At 38.1% G+C, this 15361-nt stretch overlaps 2 protein-coding genes across 2 annotated transcripts; one reads left to right on the top strand and one right to left on the bottom strand.

The window, feature by feature from the left end:
• Positions 1-2075: 2075 nt before the first annotated feature.
• Positions 2076-7709, top strand: LOC141912007 (uncharacterized). Its single transcript, XM_074803162.1, has 4 exons — positions 2076-2138; positions 3744-3960; positions 6704-6779; positions 7577-7709. Exons 1-4 carry the CDS (start codon positions 2076-2078, stop codon positions 7707-7709), a joined length of 489 nt encoding a protein of 162 aa, XP_074659263.1.
• Positions 7710-11395: 3686 nt separating this feature from the next.
• LOC141912227 (uncharacterized) lies at positions 11396-13550 on the bottom strand. The gene is made up of 3 exons (XM_074803446.1): positions 13365-13550; positions 13104-13180; positions 11396-11696 (listed from the first exon to the last, which is right to left on the bottom strand). Exons 1-3 carry the CDS (start codon positions 13548-13550, stop codon positions 11396-11398), a joined length of 564 nt encoding a protein of 187 aa, XP_074659547.1.
• Positions 13551-15361: the final 1811 nt, after the last annotated feature.

A 15361-nucleotide genomic window follows, 5' to 3' on the forward strand; every position in this document is an offset into this window, starting at 1 on the left:
GCACGCGTAGAAATTCAGGATACTCAAATATCGCTCTTTTGTTGTAAAAGGCAACCCATACACTGCTTGCGTTATCATTAACATTTTTCCAGTCGGAGATGCCACTTTTTCTGACATTCAGACTTGATATTTCACTGACCAAACTTTTCGTACTTTATAGAGAGTATTCACAAGAGAGTTGCTGAATATAACCCCCATATCTAGCTTTTTGACCATTTCTCCAACCATCTTATGTCAGTAAATTATTACAAGCTTATTTATTAATTATTGATTTAAATGGTCATCATAATCGATTTTGAGTACGTATATATTATTACATTTCTTTTCTTTTTTCATCCCAATATATTTCTCTTCCCACCCAGTCTCAAACCTTAAAATCCTTATTAGTATCGAAGCCCAGCATTGGCATCTTTAACGCCTTCGATATATATATATATATATATATATATATATATATATATATATATATATATATATATATATATATATATATATATATATATATATATATATATATATATATATATATATATATATATTCCATAGATAACGTTATATTCAACCTGAAAATACGAACGATTAAAACCATTTCCGAGGGAAAGTAGATGGTAAAAAATGAAAAAAAAACTCCCATATACTGAGATATACGATCATCTCACGACCAGCGCATGCGCAGACTATATCTTTCGTTTTCGTGGTTTGCTTACAATTCTATATCATTCATTTCTGCGCATGCGCAAGTCTCTTGCGGGATAATTAAAATCGTGACTTGCAAACTTCTTAAGAACTATACTTTGATATATTTTTTTTTAACGGAATACATGTAAGTGACATCGTCAATCGCAGTCGTCTGAATCAGGACTGGTGCTATTGCGACGTACCTTCTAGAAAATGTATTTCTTCGTATAATCATGTATCATCAGGGGGGTCTCGGGAATTAAAAAAATAGCTTTTGTAAACGTTCGAATGAAAATTCGAATGAAGAAAAATAGACGGATAAGTTTAATCTACATGCTACAATCAAAGTGCATTTCGAGACGTTTTTAGGGGGTAATTAGCAATTCAAATCAAATGCACTTTATTCATTATTAATGCAGGATTGAACACGGTAAATAATTATGAATCGTAACAATAATTTCAATTTTCCCTTGAGCTATGACGGGATTAAAGTCATGATATTTGATCGCAATAATCGAGAGACCAGACCCTTTCAACCACGCTACGAGCACGCGCCGATTCACATGTAACATTGGGTCGATTAGACTATTGATACGTAGTAGTAATAAAACATGTTCTACTGGAATGAAAACTAATCGAGTTAATCCAGCCCTGGTCTTTTGTTGCAACAGTGAGCATCTGTTATCGGCATCGTACGTCCAATCGCTAGGTCGTGAATCTCATTCGGAAGCGATTTCCAATTGTGGGTTTTTTTTTCAAAGTTGATCAGCACTGCTAGAAACAATCTGCACCCACTGAAACCAAGGACAAGGTAAATCCAAGGTCCTGAAAACAACTTTTTAGGTCCCGAGGCTTAGCTTATCAAGATGTTTTTATTTTCTTCTCTGTTTCGATGAGTGACGTGTACTCCGTTTGTGAGTTAACTCCTACAGTTCACCTAGCCCCAAACTTCATACGAGCCTCTGTGGTTTTTCTGGCAAAAGTTGTCATAGCCTATGGAACTATAGCAGCGAATTGAAATGTTAAATAAACGGTGGAACGACCTTGAGATGATCGCGAATCCCAAAAAATAGGCCGCCATTCTACTATCCGTACATTATCGCCCCCTCGTGACATTTAGCCGATATTACACAATTTGAATTTACACTTAGACATTTGGACGGTATTATATTATGACATTTTATCGAAGTACTGACAAATAGACGAAACGCTGATTTTTGAAGGGAATTGTCGCCCATACGCGCTATGTGGTGCGCCAGGTGCAATCGGCCTACCTTATATTGGATGAACGCGGGATCGTTGTGTATCACACCCGGTACACCGTACGGCGTGCTTCACTTCTTTCATCGAAGGTTCGAGTCGACGAAAATCAAATCGCTTCTTTCGACGCTGCTGCGATGGCAAACGTTTTCTTCGATATCACAATCGACGGAAAACCCGCGGGACGAATTATCATGAAGGTAAATAATCAATAAAACGTTTTTTTTTAGTTTGTTGGAAGGCCCGGTATTGTTGATGCACAGCACAGCAGCGACGGTGGTTTTGAACACCGACCAAAAACGGTTTTTTTGCCGTCTTGTTGGCATATCACGTGCGGTACAGCTTGAGAATTAAATTGACATCGTTAACGTTGATTTTCCGTTTCGTTATCCTTTAGAACGGAAATCGATTGGCGTTTTTAAAAGAAATGAAACGTGTGCCGTTCACGATCACGATTGATAAAACAATCCGTGTTGAAGCGATGTAGAGAGAATCCCACAATAATAAGGAAAAATGTAACTGAAGCTTGTAGTTTATTCAAGGTTTCAACTATATCTCATACAATCCAGAGACAAATAGAATTCATCAGAGATGATACAAACTAAAGGAAAATTTTGATACACATTTTGACACACTTTGCTATAGGATGCGTTTGTGTTAGTCAGTAACCTGTCTGTGGTTTAGTTTCACAATCGGATATTTTCACAAACCACAGTCAGGAATGGGAAGGTCATTTTTGTATGAAATCTTCGTCAGCCAATTTGACTGACGAGTAATTTGCCTGGCATTTCATTGTCTCTTAAGATATCCGTCTATTTTTTGTTGTAATCGACGCACAACAGATTCGTAGTTTGTCTGATACCTATAACACCTCACCTGACGATCTTAATCCATGTGCAAATCGGCCGTAAAGTGAGAGTAAATTTCCGTCGGGTCAACAGCTGCCATTTTGAAAATTACTGGAGGTGCTGGCACCTGTGGACTGAGGCGAGGACAACAGCACAAACTAACGAAGCGAAACGACGAAATTGAAAAAAATTAAGAAATCAACACTTATTCACATTTTTCTTTTACCAGAATTTATTATTTCATTATTTATTATGGAAAACACGAAGATTTGAAATATAAGTTGGAAAACCATCAAAAATAAAAATTGTCGTTTCGTCTCGGAAGTTTTATATAAATCCTTGTAGGTCCCCTTGTCTTATCATGCCACATGTGCAATACAGAGAAATGGCGGCCAATGGCGAAATTGGTGGAGAAATTAATTAATTTCTCAAAATAATGTTGATTAACCACTCGAAACATACATAAAATTGGATTATTTCGAAAGGTACCTGTGTTAGTTTGTGAATTAAGCCATTAATTGTGGACTGAAGTGAATAGAAAGTATACTTTTGAAGTGTTACTTTTTTCAACCGTGTTTTGGTCCTTGTCATCCCTAACGTTGGTATAAGCCCATCCGATTATAAAAAGCTTACCACCAACGATTAGGTAACTAACTACGTTTGTGTAGGCGACAAACACTGATGAAGATACATTTCGACAGCCTGCTGCTCGGGCTTGAACGCTATATCCTGTAGTACGTAGTTGTTGATCGGCGTCACGATTTGTGTTGTGGTGTCCATTTGAATTTCGGCTTATTTACTCTACCTATGGGGGGGGAGGGTGTTGCATGATAACGATTTAAAGTTAGAAGTCTTAAATTAGCTCGGGAGAGGCCACGACGAAAATGTTACTTCGATCGTTATAGAGTCTCGGTTGATGTAAATGGTACAATCAAATTTCGTATTCATTATTTTCAGTTGTATCATGATACCGTCCCTAAAACCGCCGAAAACTTCCGAGCGCTGTGCACAGGCGAGAAGGGTTTCGGGTACAAAGGTTCCGTTTTCCATCGCGTTATACCAGATTTCATGCTTCAAGGAGGAGACTTCACCAGAGGCGACGGAACCGGTGGCAAAAGTATCTACGGCAACAAATTCGCGGATGAAAACTTCTCCCTGAAGCATACTAAACCAGGTAATAGCAGACCCCTCAATGTGGACCATGGGATCAATGAAATTCCAGATTGAAAATATATAACAATTTGGTCAACCTTAAAATCCCGTGCGGACTGCAACCGGAGGTACAGTCGTTGAACTCTTTGTATCAGCGGACTGTTACCTCAGGTAACGTAGGGTATATCCCCGTACTATCTAAATGGCAATGTATAAAGTTTCAAGTTTCAAGTTTAGTTTATTGCTCCCAAAAAGATATACAATTTTTCTGAGCATAACAAAATAGTATGAATAGTATAAATAAAAGCTGGCAAATTTGTACATATTAATAGCCCTAGCTATAATAGCCGTGTAGCAGTCGTAATGTATTTAGAGTTTAATACAAGTTTTCATTACTGAGCAATTGCTTGAATCTATAAATAATCTATATAATGATTTGCGCCAATTCTATATCTGTTAGGTATATACAAAATTCTAATAGCGTTGAAAAATTCGCACTTCGGTATGAAATGATATTCGTCCCCAATAGTATTCTCGTTACATTTATTACAAATTCGTTCGTTCCGTGGTTTGTTTTCATATCTACCACCAGTCTCTATTGGTAATTTATGGTTGGAACATCTAAATCTACATAGTGAGATTCTTAAACTTCGTGGTAGTGATGAAAGATATTTTTCTTGCCCCCAATCAATATTCTATACGTATCTAATTTAGAGGATAGTACCATCGATCCATGCCACGTCTGTTTAAATTGATCTTCTAGTCTAAGTTTTACGAGTTCCCCAAGGTAGGGAATATCCGGAAAAGTTTGTTGCAACCATATATTACCCAGACCACAATTCTGTAAGATTATCGGTGAATTGAGGTCAGGTTGTATAACAAAGTAGGGCTAAAATTGAAAGCTTTATAAGTAGACACAGCGGCTGGTATACCTTACTATACATGACTCAGTGGATATAATGGCGATATAGAAAAAATGGCCAAGGAAAAATGGTCACGGGAAAAAAGGCCAAGGAAAATTCCCTACACTCAAATAGGATGATTCCGCTTGTTTCTGATGATCTAACAATTCTGGGGTCGTTAGGGCCCCCCAAAATGTCAAAAAATAATTTTTTACCTTCATCCGGGTCCTTCGGGTACCCCTGGGGCCAACCGCAGCTTCAAATTGTCTCTCTATATGGTGAACGGAAAAATGGCCAAGGAAAAAATGGCCATAAAACATTAAGTCTTCTATTTAATGACATCATATATTTTTCATAGGGTTTAAAACATCAAAATCGGTATTAATGAGTTCAGAAATGTGACATTTCATTTCATTACATATGACGAATATATCAAGAACTATCATGCAAGTGTTTAATGAATAAACTTAGTAGTGATTAAAATCTTAAATCATCAAAGGTAAATGCGTTGAAATTGTGTGGTAATTTATATAGCAAACTAGTGCAGTGACTGATAACATCAAAGTGAGATATGATCATCAAATTAACCTAAACTAGAATTCAGGAATTGGTCTAATAACCTCAAAAAGTGACATGCCAAAACACCGATGTATTTGATTTCGTTTTAGTTAAGAAAATGACAGTTTTCCATTCAATCTTCGTTGGCCTTTTTTTCCGTGGCCATTTTTTCCTTGGCCATTTTTTCCTAGGCAAATACCTTGGCCATTTTTTCCTGGCCATTTTTTCCTTGGCCATTTTTTCCTTGGCCATTTTTTCCGTTCACCACATAGAGAGACAATTGAAGCTGCAGTTGGCCACAGGGGTACCCGAAGGACAGGGATGAAGGTGAAAAATTATTAATTTTTGAAATTTTGGGTGGCCCTAACGACCCCAGAATTGCTAGATCATCAGAAACAAGCGGAATCATCCTATTTGAGTGTAGGGAATCGTATTAAACCGTCTAGAAGTATCGAGAACCCAATATTTTTTGAAAAATTTTTTTTCCACAATCTGAGGGTTTGAAATTTATTAAATTCGCATATGGATAGAGGTTTAAAGATAAAGTCCTGTCTGAATTCGAAATTCTTAATCCTTAAAAGCGCACGGTTATAGGACAGTTATCGATTGAACGTATATTCCAGTTAAGGAATATTATCCGAATTCTAAACTCTATGTCTGCCACTTCTATAAGATTTACAGATTTGATACGCTATTCCGGAATACCAGGTAGAACGTATTCTGGTTGAAACGAACGCACTATAAGAATATATTCCCTAGGCATATACAGATAATGCGCTCTCCTGGCTCCTGCTAACGGATTATACACATCGGGAATTCCTAAACATACTTTTGACTGTAGGGCAAACCGCACGTTTATGTTTTTCAGTTAATTTTGGGGCTATTATGGCGAATCAATTGCAATTTGGGATATATTTTAACGCTGACATGTTTTTTTTGGGATGGGTCAAATACAACCCCTAGGTTGCTTTTTATTAGTTTAGAGTACCTAAATATTTACTACATTCTACAAACTACATTCTGGCCATGGGTCACATATGACCCCTTGGGCCGAAGAGGTAAATTCATTTCATGGAGCGCTACACGGTGAATTTTCTACGACGGCTCATGGAACATTGGGCCTTTTTAGGTAGCAAAGGTGCTATTAAACACAGCTATGAACTTTTGCACCCCACCATCAACAGTTCTTAAATTTACGACCGGCTAACAAGGAGGGGGTCATATTTGACCTACAGGGCATCCTAGGGATATTTACGAGGTTCAAGGATACGAAGCATTTTTCTAAGAAACATTTATTTCCGACAGGACTTTTGTCTATGGCTAATTCTGGTCCGAATACTAATGGTTCACAGTTCTTCATCACTACCGTAGTAACAAGTTGGTAAGTAAATGAAAACTTCCAATTTCAAAAGGTCAAAAATGAACGCTTCTACGTAATCTGTATTTACATGTGGCATGTATGAAATGGCGACTTCGCCGGGCGCTGCATGGAACAGCAGGGAAGCGGCTAGACCCTCAACTTTATAGGTGTGTGCTATGCGTCCGTACATGCCACATCACTTCAATTCGGGTATTGGGAATAGAACACGGTTTTCGGTTTAGTAAAAGATGACTGACGGCGTGTTCTCTATGTTAGAACGGTTTATTGGAATCGCTTACGCTAAAATAAAATGTGCCAGTTTGAGAAAATGGTTCACAAGCTGGCCTAGAGCCGATCAATTGAGATTTTTCAGTCTAATCGGTTTACTCCAGACAATGCGCCTCGAGTATCCAGATGTTCGGGCTTCAATATATATATATATATATATCAATATATATATCAATATATATATATATATATATATATATATATATATATATATATATATATATATATATATATATATATATATATATATATATATATATATATATATATATATATATATATATATATATATATATATATATATATATATATATATATATATATATATATATATATATATATATATATATATATATATATATATATATATATTGAAGCCCGAACATCTGGATACTCGAGGCGCATTGTCTGGAGTAAACCGATTAGACTGAAAAATCTCTGCGCGCGCACACATATATATGCAATATGCATTTTTCATCCCTTCACAATTTGTTAAGTCGCCGGATGACTCTCAATATTCTATTCTTCAGGTTGGATGGGAAACATGTCGTTTTTGGAGAAGTCGCTGAAGGTATGGATTTAGTTAGAAGGATAGAAAGCTACGGCACCCAAAGTGGAAAAACTAAACTAAAGATCTTAATCGCCGATTGCGGACAAGTTTGAACGGAACAAACGTGTTATGATATCGCTACGCTCTCAGACTCCCCCGGCAGGGATTCGAACCTGATGGCATCGAGATTGCCACGGTACGAAACCCTGCCACGCTAGACGAGTGCGCAGCTACACCCGCAGCTTAGATGGTGTCATTATTAGCCAATCAGATATCCCGTTTTATTTTAGCCCGGGTTTTCCGTTTATAGTTCTTCCGCGAAGTTTACCTTAGCGATTATACAACGAACAATCTGATTGGTGCCGCAAGTTTTCGTGCGGCACAGCTGCGCATTCAATTCAATATCTATTTCACGGAAAAGCAGAACAATAAAATCATAAGAAAGCTAAACAAATTTAAAAGAGAACGAGAAAATAAAACCAATGTACCTGTGCACCCGGTCTAGTGTGGCAGGGGTTCGTGCCGTGGCTGTGCGTGGCGATGCCATCGGGTTCGAATCCCTGCCGTGGGAGGATGACGTTCTGATCGTAGCACAATTTCTTTCCTGTAACTTTTCGTCCTTATATTAATATGCCGCTCTAGACTGTTGTTGACTCAAGGGGACAACCTCGACGCTCGGTCTATGAAACCTAAATCGTCTTCAAGATCAGTTCGTTCAAACCTGACTTGGCAAGTTAAACGAATACAGAAGAGTTACATTTTACAGAGAATCAAAAATCAATGTTCGAAAAGGAAATATATTTAAGACTAATTGAATCGAATTGCCGTAAAAGTATAGCTACAATTCGAATGAGTAGCCATATCTTATTAATAGAAACGGGGAGGTGCAGGGGTGGTTTCAAGGGGAGCAGGGGGAGCGCTCCCCCTCAAAATTTCAAGGTGCCTTAAAAATTGTTTTTGAAACTTTTTTTCATTTAAGTAAAGTTTTTTTTATAAAACTAAACCATCCGTAATTGGGTGTTTCAAAAATATAGTTGATGATTTCCGGTGACTTTCATGGGGGGGGGGGGCGGGGGGCTAGACCACTTTTCCTTTTTTTGTCTCTTATCTTTGGCTGTTTAATACATGTCTAGGATACAGGATTCGCAAAGGCTCCCAGGTGCCACCAGAAAAGCCAAGATAGCTCTAAAATTGAATCAAATTTAGAAAATTTTCGGTGTGACGCTTTACCTGCCCCCCTCCATAATTAAACCCTAGATCCACCCCTGGAGGTGGCAAAGACCTCCACTCGAGAGACAACAGAGGAACTGTAGATTTTGCGATGGAACTGACCTTGAAGATGAATATTATCTTATTTCCAAAATGCCCTAGATTTCACGATTTGCGACGGAAATTCATAAAACCTCATTATTATAGATACCTATCTGTACATAGATACACAGTAGACTCCGCTCAACTCGAATTCATTGGCACCAGAAAAAAAATCATTGAGTTAAGCGGAATTTGTGTCCGAGGACGAATCCCAAACCAACGACAGAATACGCGGACAATTTTTACTGGTTTATTAGAATATAACCGTTAACTGGAATACAAATTATAAACATAAAAGTTTACAGAATATTGTTGTAATTATCAAAAATCAATTAGACTGAACGGCAACAGAGGAAAATCAACCGACTTACAATTTATTCCGCTTCTTCGTGTAACGAAACATTGCAGTGACCAAAACGCCACGCAGTCACAAACCCAACTGAACAGAAATGCACGTACAAAATATTAAACCCGGAAATACTCAAACCGTGAAATCAGAATCACAGCAGCGAAAAGAAACATAGTAATCCAAAAGCTCTGAAGCAACCAGCAAACCCAACGGTCCGAAACAATTGCAGTTGGGGTTTTGACGAAATTTGTGAAAAAAAAATCGTTGAAAAATTGAAAAACCTCAATAAAACATTCGATCCGACATGGCTTGTTTGACTATCAGATGCAAAATATAAGTACATTCATTTGGCACGAAGGAAAATGAACGATCATGAACTGCCGCCTACCGCGTTATCGTAGTGAATTTTGTAATAAATAAACGGGCAATAGGCCGTTAATTTTCGGGTATTTAGGATCGATTGTAATTAGGAGTTCGTGTACGTACGAATGACTGAATGTCTCCGTCAGCGGTGCTACCGATAGCCTACTAATCAAAGCAGTAAACACGTGCATGTTTTGACCGATCCTTGTGTTCGCTGCCGGGAGGTCGTCAAGATAGTCGAGTTAACACCGGGGTTTGAACGAAGTTTTGTTAAAAGATAGTCCGAGTTGAACGAATATTCGAGTTGAGAAATTAGTAGAGCGAATTTTAAATGTATGGTTTAACATAGGAGACAGAAAAAACTTTCAACATTTGCCGAGTTGAACAGATTTTCGACTAAATAGGATTCGATACCGTACTCAGTTATTGAGTACACAGAATGAGAACGAATTGCTAAAAGTTAGGTAAATACTGTTTCTTAGGTCTGAAAAGAATCCAATCATGTTATATCATATGCTTAATCATATGCTTTTTAAGTTCTTGATTTATATATAAATGTATTAACCCTTTGTACAGCGCGTAGATTATTATTTTAGTTATGCGCTATATAAGAAATTAATTATTATTATATTATTATTATATCCTCGAAATTACTACTCAACAAATTGACCGGTGCCGATACGGGAACGGCGTTATATTTTCCGAATTGTATTGTGTCGTGTATCGAAAGTACTGTATTCATAGAAAATTATTGTAACGAAATTGAGGACCACGATGGTCTATTTCATTAAACTTAAACTTAATCTTATATAGTTTTCTTCGCGGGATTTAACACCAGGTGAGGCTTTGTAAACGCCTTCCCTGTTGGACTACGAACGACGAAACGACTGTATTAGAAGACGTCTAGTTTATTTCTCACCCACAGTATAGGGCTCCAACAGTATAAATACCTGTGTCCAATGATGTGTTAATCACAAACTGCTTTAACGTATAAAAGAGAATTCATGCTTGAAATGGTATACACTGAATACAGTTAAATCCAGATTATAGTATTACAGTATTCACTATTATAGTATTCACAGGCTTTTCTTGATTATTTGGTGAACGGATTCGTCTGCCGGAATTCTGCGAACGAAATCATCAAATAGCTATAAGTCCTCCGTCGGGTTTTCATGAGACTTTTCAAAAAAGAATACATTTTTATTTGGTCACGTCCGTCTTTACTTTTAACCGAATGATTTGTGTGTTGAAATGATTCTGTCACTGGGTTCAAAATCTGTAATATCTATCAAATGTGTCCAATCCTGTAAATCAATTTTTTGTGAGTATACTAAATAAACCAGTCTAATGCCAACACTGCCGTCTTGTTTGCCTTCTATGCTCCAGCTCTCCCGTGATTACAATTTGCAAAAATGAATTCTTTTACTTTATTTCTCCGATATTTTGAATTCATTTCATCACGATTTTCGCTGATATAGATTTTTTGTCTACAGTCCTTCCGAAATTTTATGCTGAACATACCACGAACAACGAAAACGATTTCAAATTCCTCCGCTTTTTCCTTGATCCCTTCCATTTTAAAACGTCAAGGCCGCGCTCCGAGTAATCAATTAAGAAAAGGCACGTGTAATGACGAAGATTCAAAGTTTATTTTGCTCCATATTATTTTACAAATAAAACAAGGTGGCCAGTAGACGGCCTAAAAACCAACAAAACTAAGAGTTTTTGATTAAGTCACATTTTCAACGAAATACTTAAATGAATGAATAACATGTTTTATAATGTATACATCCCTCCATTTAGCCAATCCTGGTCGATCTTGACGATAAATTCCTCCAATATCGCTTCGAGTTTCTCTCGAAGTTCCGCTTTAACAAATTCCTCGAATTCGTCTCGCGATATCTTTCTATTTCCGTCGGTGTCGGATTCCATCAGTGTCGCTCTTACTTTTTCTCCTTGTTCTCCGATCTGACCCAGAAATGACAGGTAACATTCGACTTCTTCCGCGTCCAAATCCCCGCTTTTATCTTTGTCGAATTCTTCGAAGGTGTCCTTCCACTTTTTAACGACTCTCTCGCTGGAATGATTGTGAAATGAATAAATGAGGCGACAGTATAATGAATTGACAGCCGATTAGTGTTTCGAGATGATAATCCAACCCCCGGACTAAGAGGACTGCAATCGGTCAAGCAACCGAAGACAGAAAACAAGTGCCTACTTCATACAGACTTACAGAGTGAACCATTCCTAATTATAGGGACGTTAGATTATTCAAGGCCCAGGGCCCAGTTCCAAAGTCATGGCTTAGACTTCAGACCAATTTAAGATCATTTTAGTTCTATAGCCAATCTAACAACTTAGGACCAGTCTTAAGATTTAAGACCTTTTTTGGACGTAACTCTCAACTGAAGAACCAGCCCCAGGACATATGATAAGCCCGAGACCTGACACCATGATTTGGAAATTTCCATTCAAATTTGGAAACCTCATCAAAACCTTAGTTTCACACATTTTTCCTTGATTTTAAAACATTACTTAAAAGTCCAACGTATTATGCTTACAACTATTTCAAAAAGCCGAATATCGAGCGACCTCAGTCAAGTACCGGCCATATGAAAAATCAACCCAACCCGCTTATTCTTCATGACATTGGCTTAAACGAAAAATCCAAGATGGCCGGTAACGTCAGTTTTCAATGGGGACTCTACGTTCGACTGCGGCAATCTACTTGTGGTAAGCGAAGATCCACCAGGTTCGCTAGTGTGCATTCAGACAACGACTCCCAGATTTCTTCTACGATTCAATTAAAATCTAACCATAATTTGTTGAATTCTTTGAATGGTGAGTTAAGTGAAGTTCACCCTATATATGAACCTAAAGATCATTCGAGTTTATCAAGAAGGTGATTTGCCTAATTTCTGATGAGGGAGGCTAAAAATCTAGATGAAAGTTCATCCAAAATGAATTAGATTTTGACAGGGTTGTTGCACCGATGCGCACGCCATCTAGTGGGATAGCTGGTGGCACCGAGTCCTCATTGTGATGGACATTTCACCTAATCCTCATATCAGGTTTTAGGTATTCATCTTGAAATGTGGGGTGTGTATCACACTAATGTGGTCCCTGGGAACGAACGACCTAGGGCGGACACCGATTAATGAAATAAACCCCATCGAGGAGACTAGAAAAAAGAGGCACATTTAGGGAAATTTTGGTCCGGAAGAACAGCTAAGGTATTTCTTGGATAAAGCAGCCATTTCAAAGGGCAATAACGGGGTCCCTCTATCATTGTCAAATATTTTTTCGAATAAAGCCGAAAGTAACCGATTACTGGGAGAATGAGTGGTCAGATTTGTAAGGTTTGACAATATAAGTCTTAGTAAAAAAGGCAACCACAACTGAACCACTGGACCGCCCCCAGAATCTGCCCCCGAAGTACCGCTGCCGCTGTCTCTTTTATGCATATGCACTATCGATGACATACCTGAACCAGTCGTGTACGAAGTCATTGAAATCTAACGGTTTTCTCTCTTCTCTGCAGTTGTACTTATTATCCAAATGCTGAAAAAATATCACGTACAAATTCTTACAATATATCATCCGCATTTTGGATTTCTCAATGATATCGTTTACGAAAAATCGATTTCTGAAAGATAATACCTGTTCAAACACGTATTGCACGATATGTGGACAGAAAATTCGAGGCATCTTTCGAAGAGACATTTCATATCTGAAAAGATCTTACCTTGATATATTTCATATTCGGCAGGACCCTCGACTGTTCCTGAAACGGAAGCTTGCGACGTCCATGTCCGTTATAATTCTTGGTATATTGCTCCACGGCTTTCTCGAAAACTTTCTTGAATCTATCGGCGATCTGATATTTAGTAAAAATGACATCGAACAACTGAAAATATTTGACGTAGTCCATTTCGATGTTTCAGTCGCTTTACTTTGCGGTGTCAATTCGCCGAATGTGCCCGGTTTACAAGGTGCGTTTTGACCGCCGACCATAACCTCGAGACAGGTTTAGACGCATTCCCCCTGTCGTCGTTATGTTTTTAAGCAACCTTGGAAAATACCACTCAATCCATTCAATACACGGACGAACATTAGATATGCGTTTTGCGACGTACCACCAACGTAAGTTCTTTGTATATTTAATGAATTCTTTTGATGATTTGACTTATAGGATTAGGGGCATTGGACGGTTAACCTTTCAATGAACTCCGGACATTTCGATTTAAACGAACATGCCGCGCATTAGATGTTTATATATGTGCATTTTGAACATGAACGTAAAAACAACGAACGAAAAGAAAATCAACGTAAATTCTCAAGATTTTAATGCGATCTTTAAATGCAAAAGATATAAACTAAAACTTTGAAATATTATTCGCAAAGGAATTTTTGTTGACGTTAGGAAATAAAACGTTTTACGAGAGCCAGCGTAGTTTATCTATCACGCGTGTTTTTTGTTGAACTCCGCCCACCTCGTGGCGTTTCAGTCCGTCTGAGTTTCCTAGACGCATAATATAATCATTTGAACCTCGTCTGCGAATCTTTCATATTACAGTAATTCATCATAATTCATCAATAATTTTACAATAATTGATTATAAAGTAAAATTTTACTGTTGATAATATTTTATGATTTTCCAGTAATCAGTTATATCTTTTGATATTACAGTAATTGATAATATCTAACAATATTACTGAGATTAAAAGTATTTCAGAATATTCAGCTTATTTCACGTCGCGCTTCGTGCAGACAAGGTTTTGCTGAACCCATTTGTTATTCAACGAGGAACACATTCTGTTGATTATTTTCTCGGGTCGCTCTTCTGTAGATCAACAGTAAGCGTTCTATAAGCGCTACCGACGACCCGACGGCTAGTCCGATAAGTAATATGAGGAATACGCCCGACATTTCAAAAAACGTCAACGGTTCGGTCTCTGACAATACGTCTGACCACCTGGTAGGATGGTCGCATTTAAACTGACGCGCGGAACGCGTATAAATTTAAAGGTACGGGACTGTCACTCAGCGAGGATTACAGCCCAGAAACTTCGAATAAAATCCGCGAATTGCTCCCAATTAAAAAAGCGGCCGTCAAAGCTGGTCACAAAGCGTTCTTCAACTGGCAGGGTAACCTTTTCGTAGACAAAAAACCGTATAAGGGTGATGGTAGCGAATTTAGACGTAAGAAAAAACCAATGAAAGTGGCCCCGCCGCAGGGGAACACGGTAGCCGAAAATCAAGACGCCACACGTGACGAAGGGGTTTTTTCGTTTCGTGCCGGACCAAGCCCAGAGAGCTTTGACAAACATGATACAGTGCCAAAAACCGTATCTTATTCAAAATTCGCGGGGAAACCGAATCACAATAGAAAACATGCGTCATCAAAGCCTGATTCGAAACGGGCACGGGTTTCTTCATCGGTTACCTCAACGGATGATGGCCTAGGCGATCTAGGCGAGGTGCTGAGGAACGCGCGCATGACACTAGATTGCGATCCGGTCCAGGCATAACGGGACACTGAGGCAAAATTATCCATTCTATCACTAAACGTTGGTGGATTGAGGAGCAAATTACATGTCCCAGAATTTCAGGCGCTAATTCTGGAAAACGATGTTATCGCGCTAACTGAAACTAAACTCGATGATACGGACGAACAGTGGATAAAGCAGTTTTTTAAAAGTTTAGGATACAAAATATTCCTTAAGAACCGGAAAAAAATAT

This window comes from Tubulanus polymorphus, chromosome 10 (assembly GCF_964204645.1).
Source record: "Tubulanus polymorphus chromosome 10, tnTubPoly1.2, whole genome shotgun sequence".
Lineage (NCBI taxonomy): Eukaryota > Metazoa > Nemertea > Palaeonemertea > Tubulaniformes > Tubulanidae > Tubulanus > Tubulanus polymorphus.

What these genes read in the sequence shown, in the direction of transcription:
- LOC141912007 (XM_074803162.1), top strand. Translation starts at nt 2,076, where the DNA reads ATGGCAAACGTTTTCTTCGATATCACAATCGACGGAAAACCCGCGGGA. An exon ending in CCTGAAGCATACTAAACCAG is followed by an intron (nt 3,961 to 6,703) that starts GTAATAGCAGAC and finishes TATTTCCGACAG; the next exon opens with GACTTTTGTCTATGGCTAAT. An exon ending in ACTACCGTAGTAACAAGTTG is followed by an intron (nt 6,780 to 7,576) that starts GTAAGTAAATGA and finishes TCTATTCTTCAG; the next exon opens with GTTGGATGGGAAACATGTCG.
- LOC141912227 (XM_074803446.1), bottom strand. Translation starts at nt 13,550, where the DNA reads ATGGACTACGTCAAATATTTTCAGTTGTTCGATGTCATTTTTACTAAA. An exon ending in CGAATATGAAATATATCAAG is followed by an intron (nt 13,181 to 13,364) that starts GTAAGATCTTTT and finishes ATATTTTTTCAG; the next exon opens with CATTTGGATAATAAGTACAA. An exon ending in TTCGTACACGACTGGTTCAG is followed by an intron (nt 11,697 to 13,103) that starts GTATGTCATCGA and finishes CAATCATTCCAG; the next exon opens with CGAGAGAGTCGTTAAAAAGT.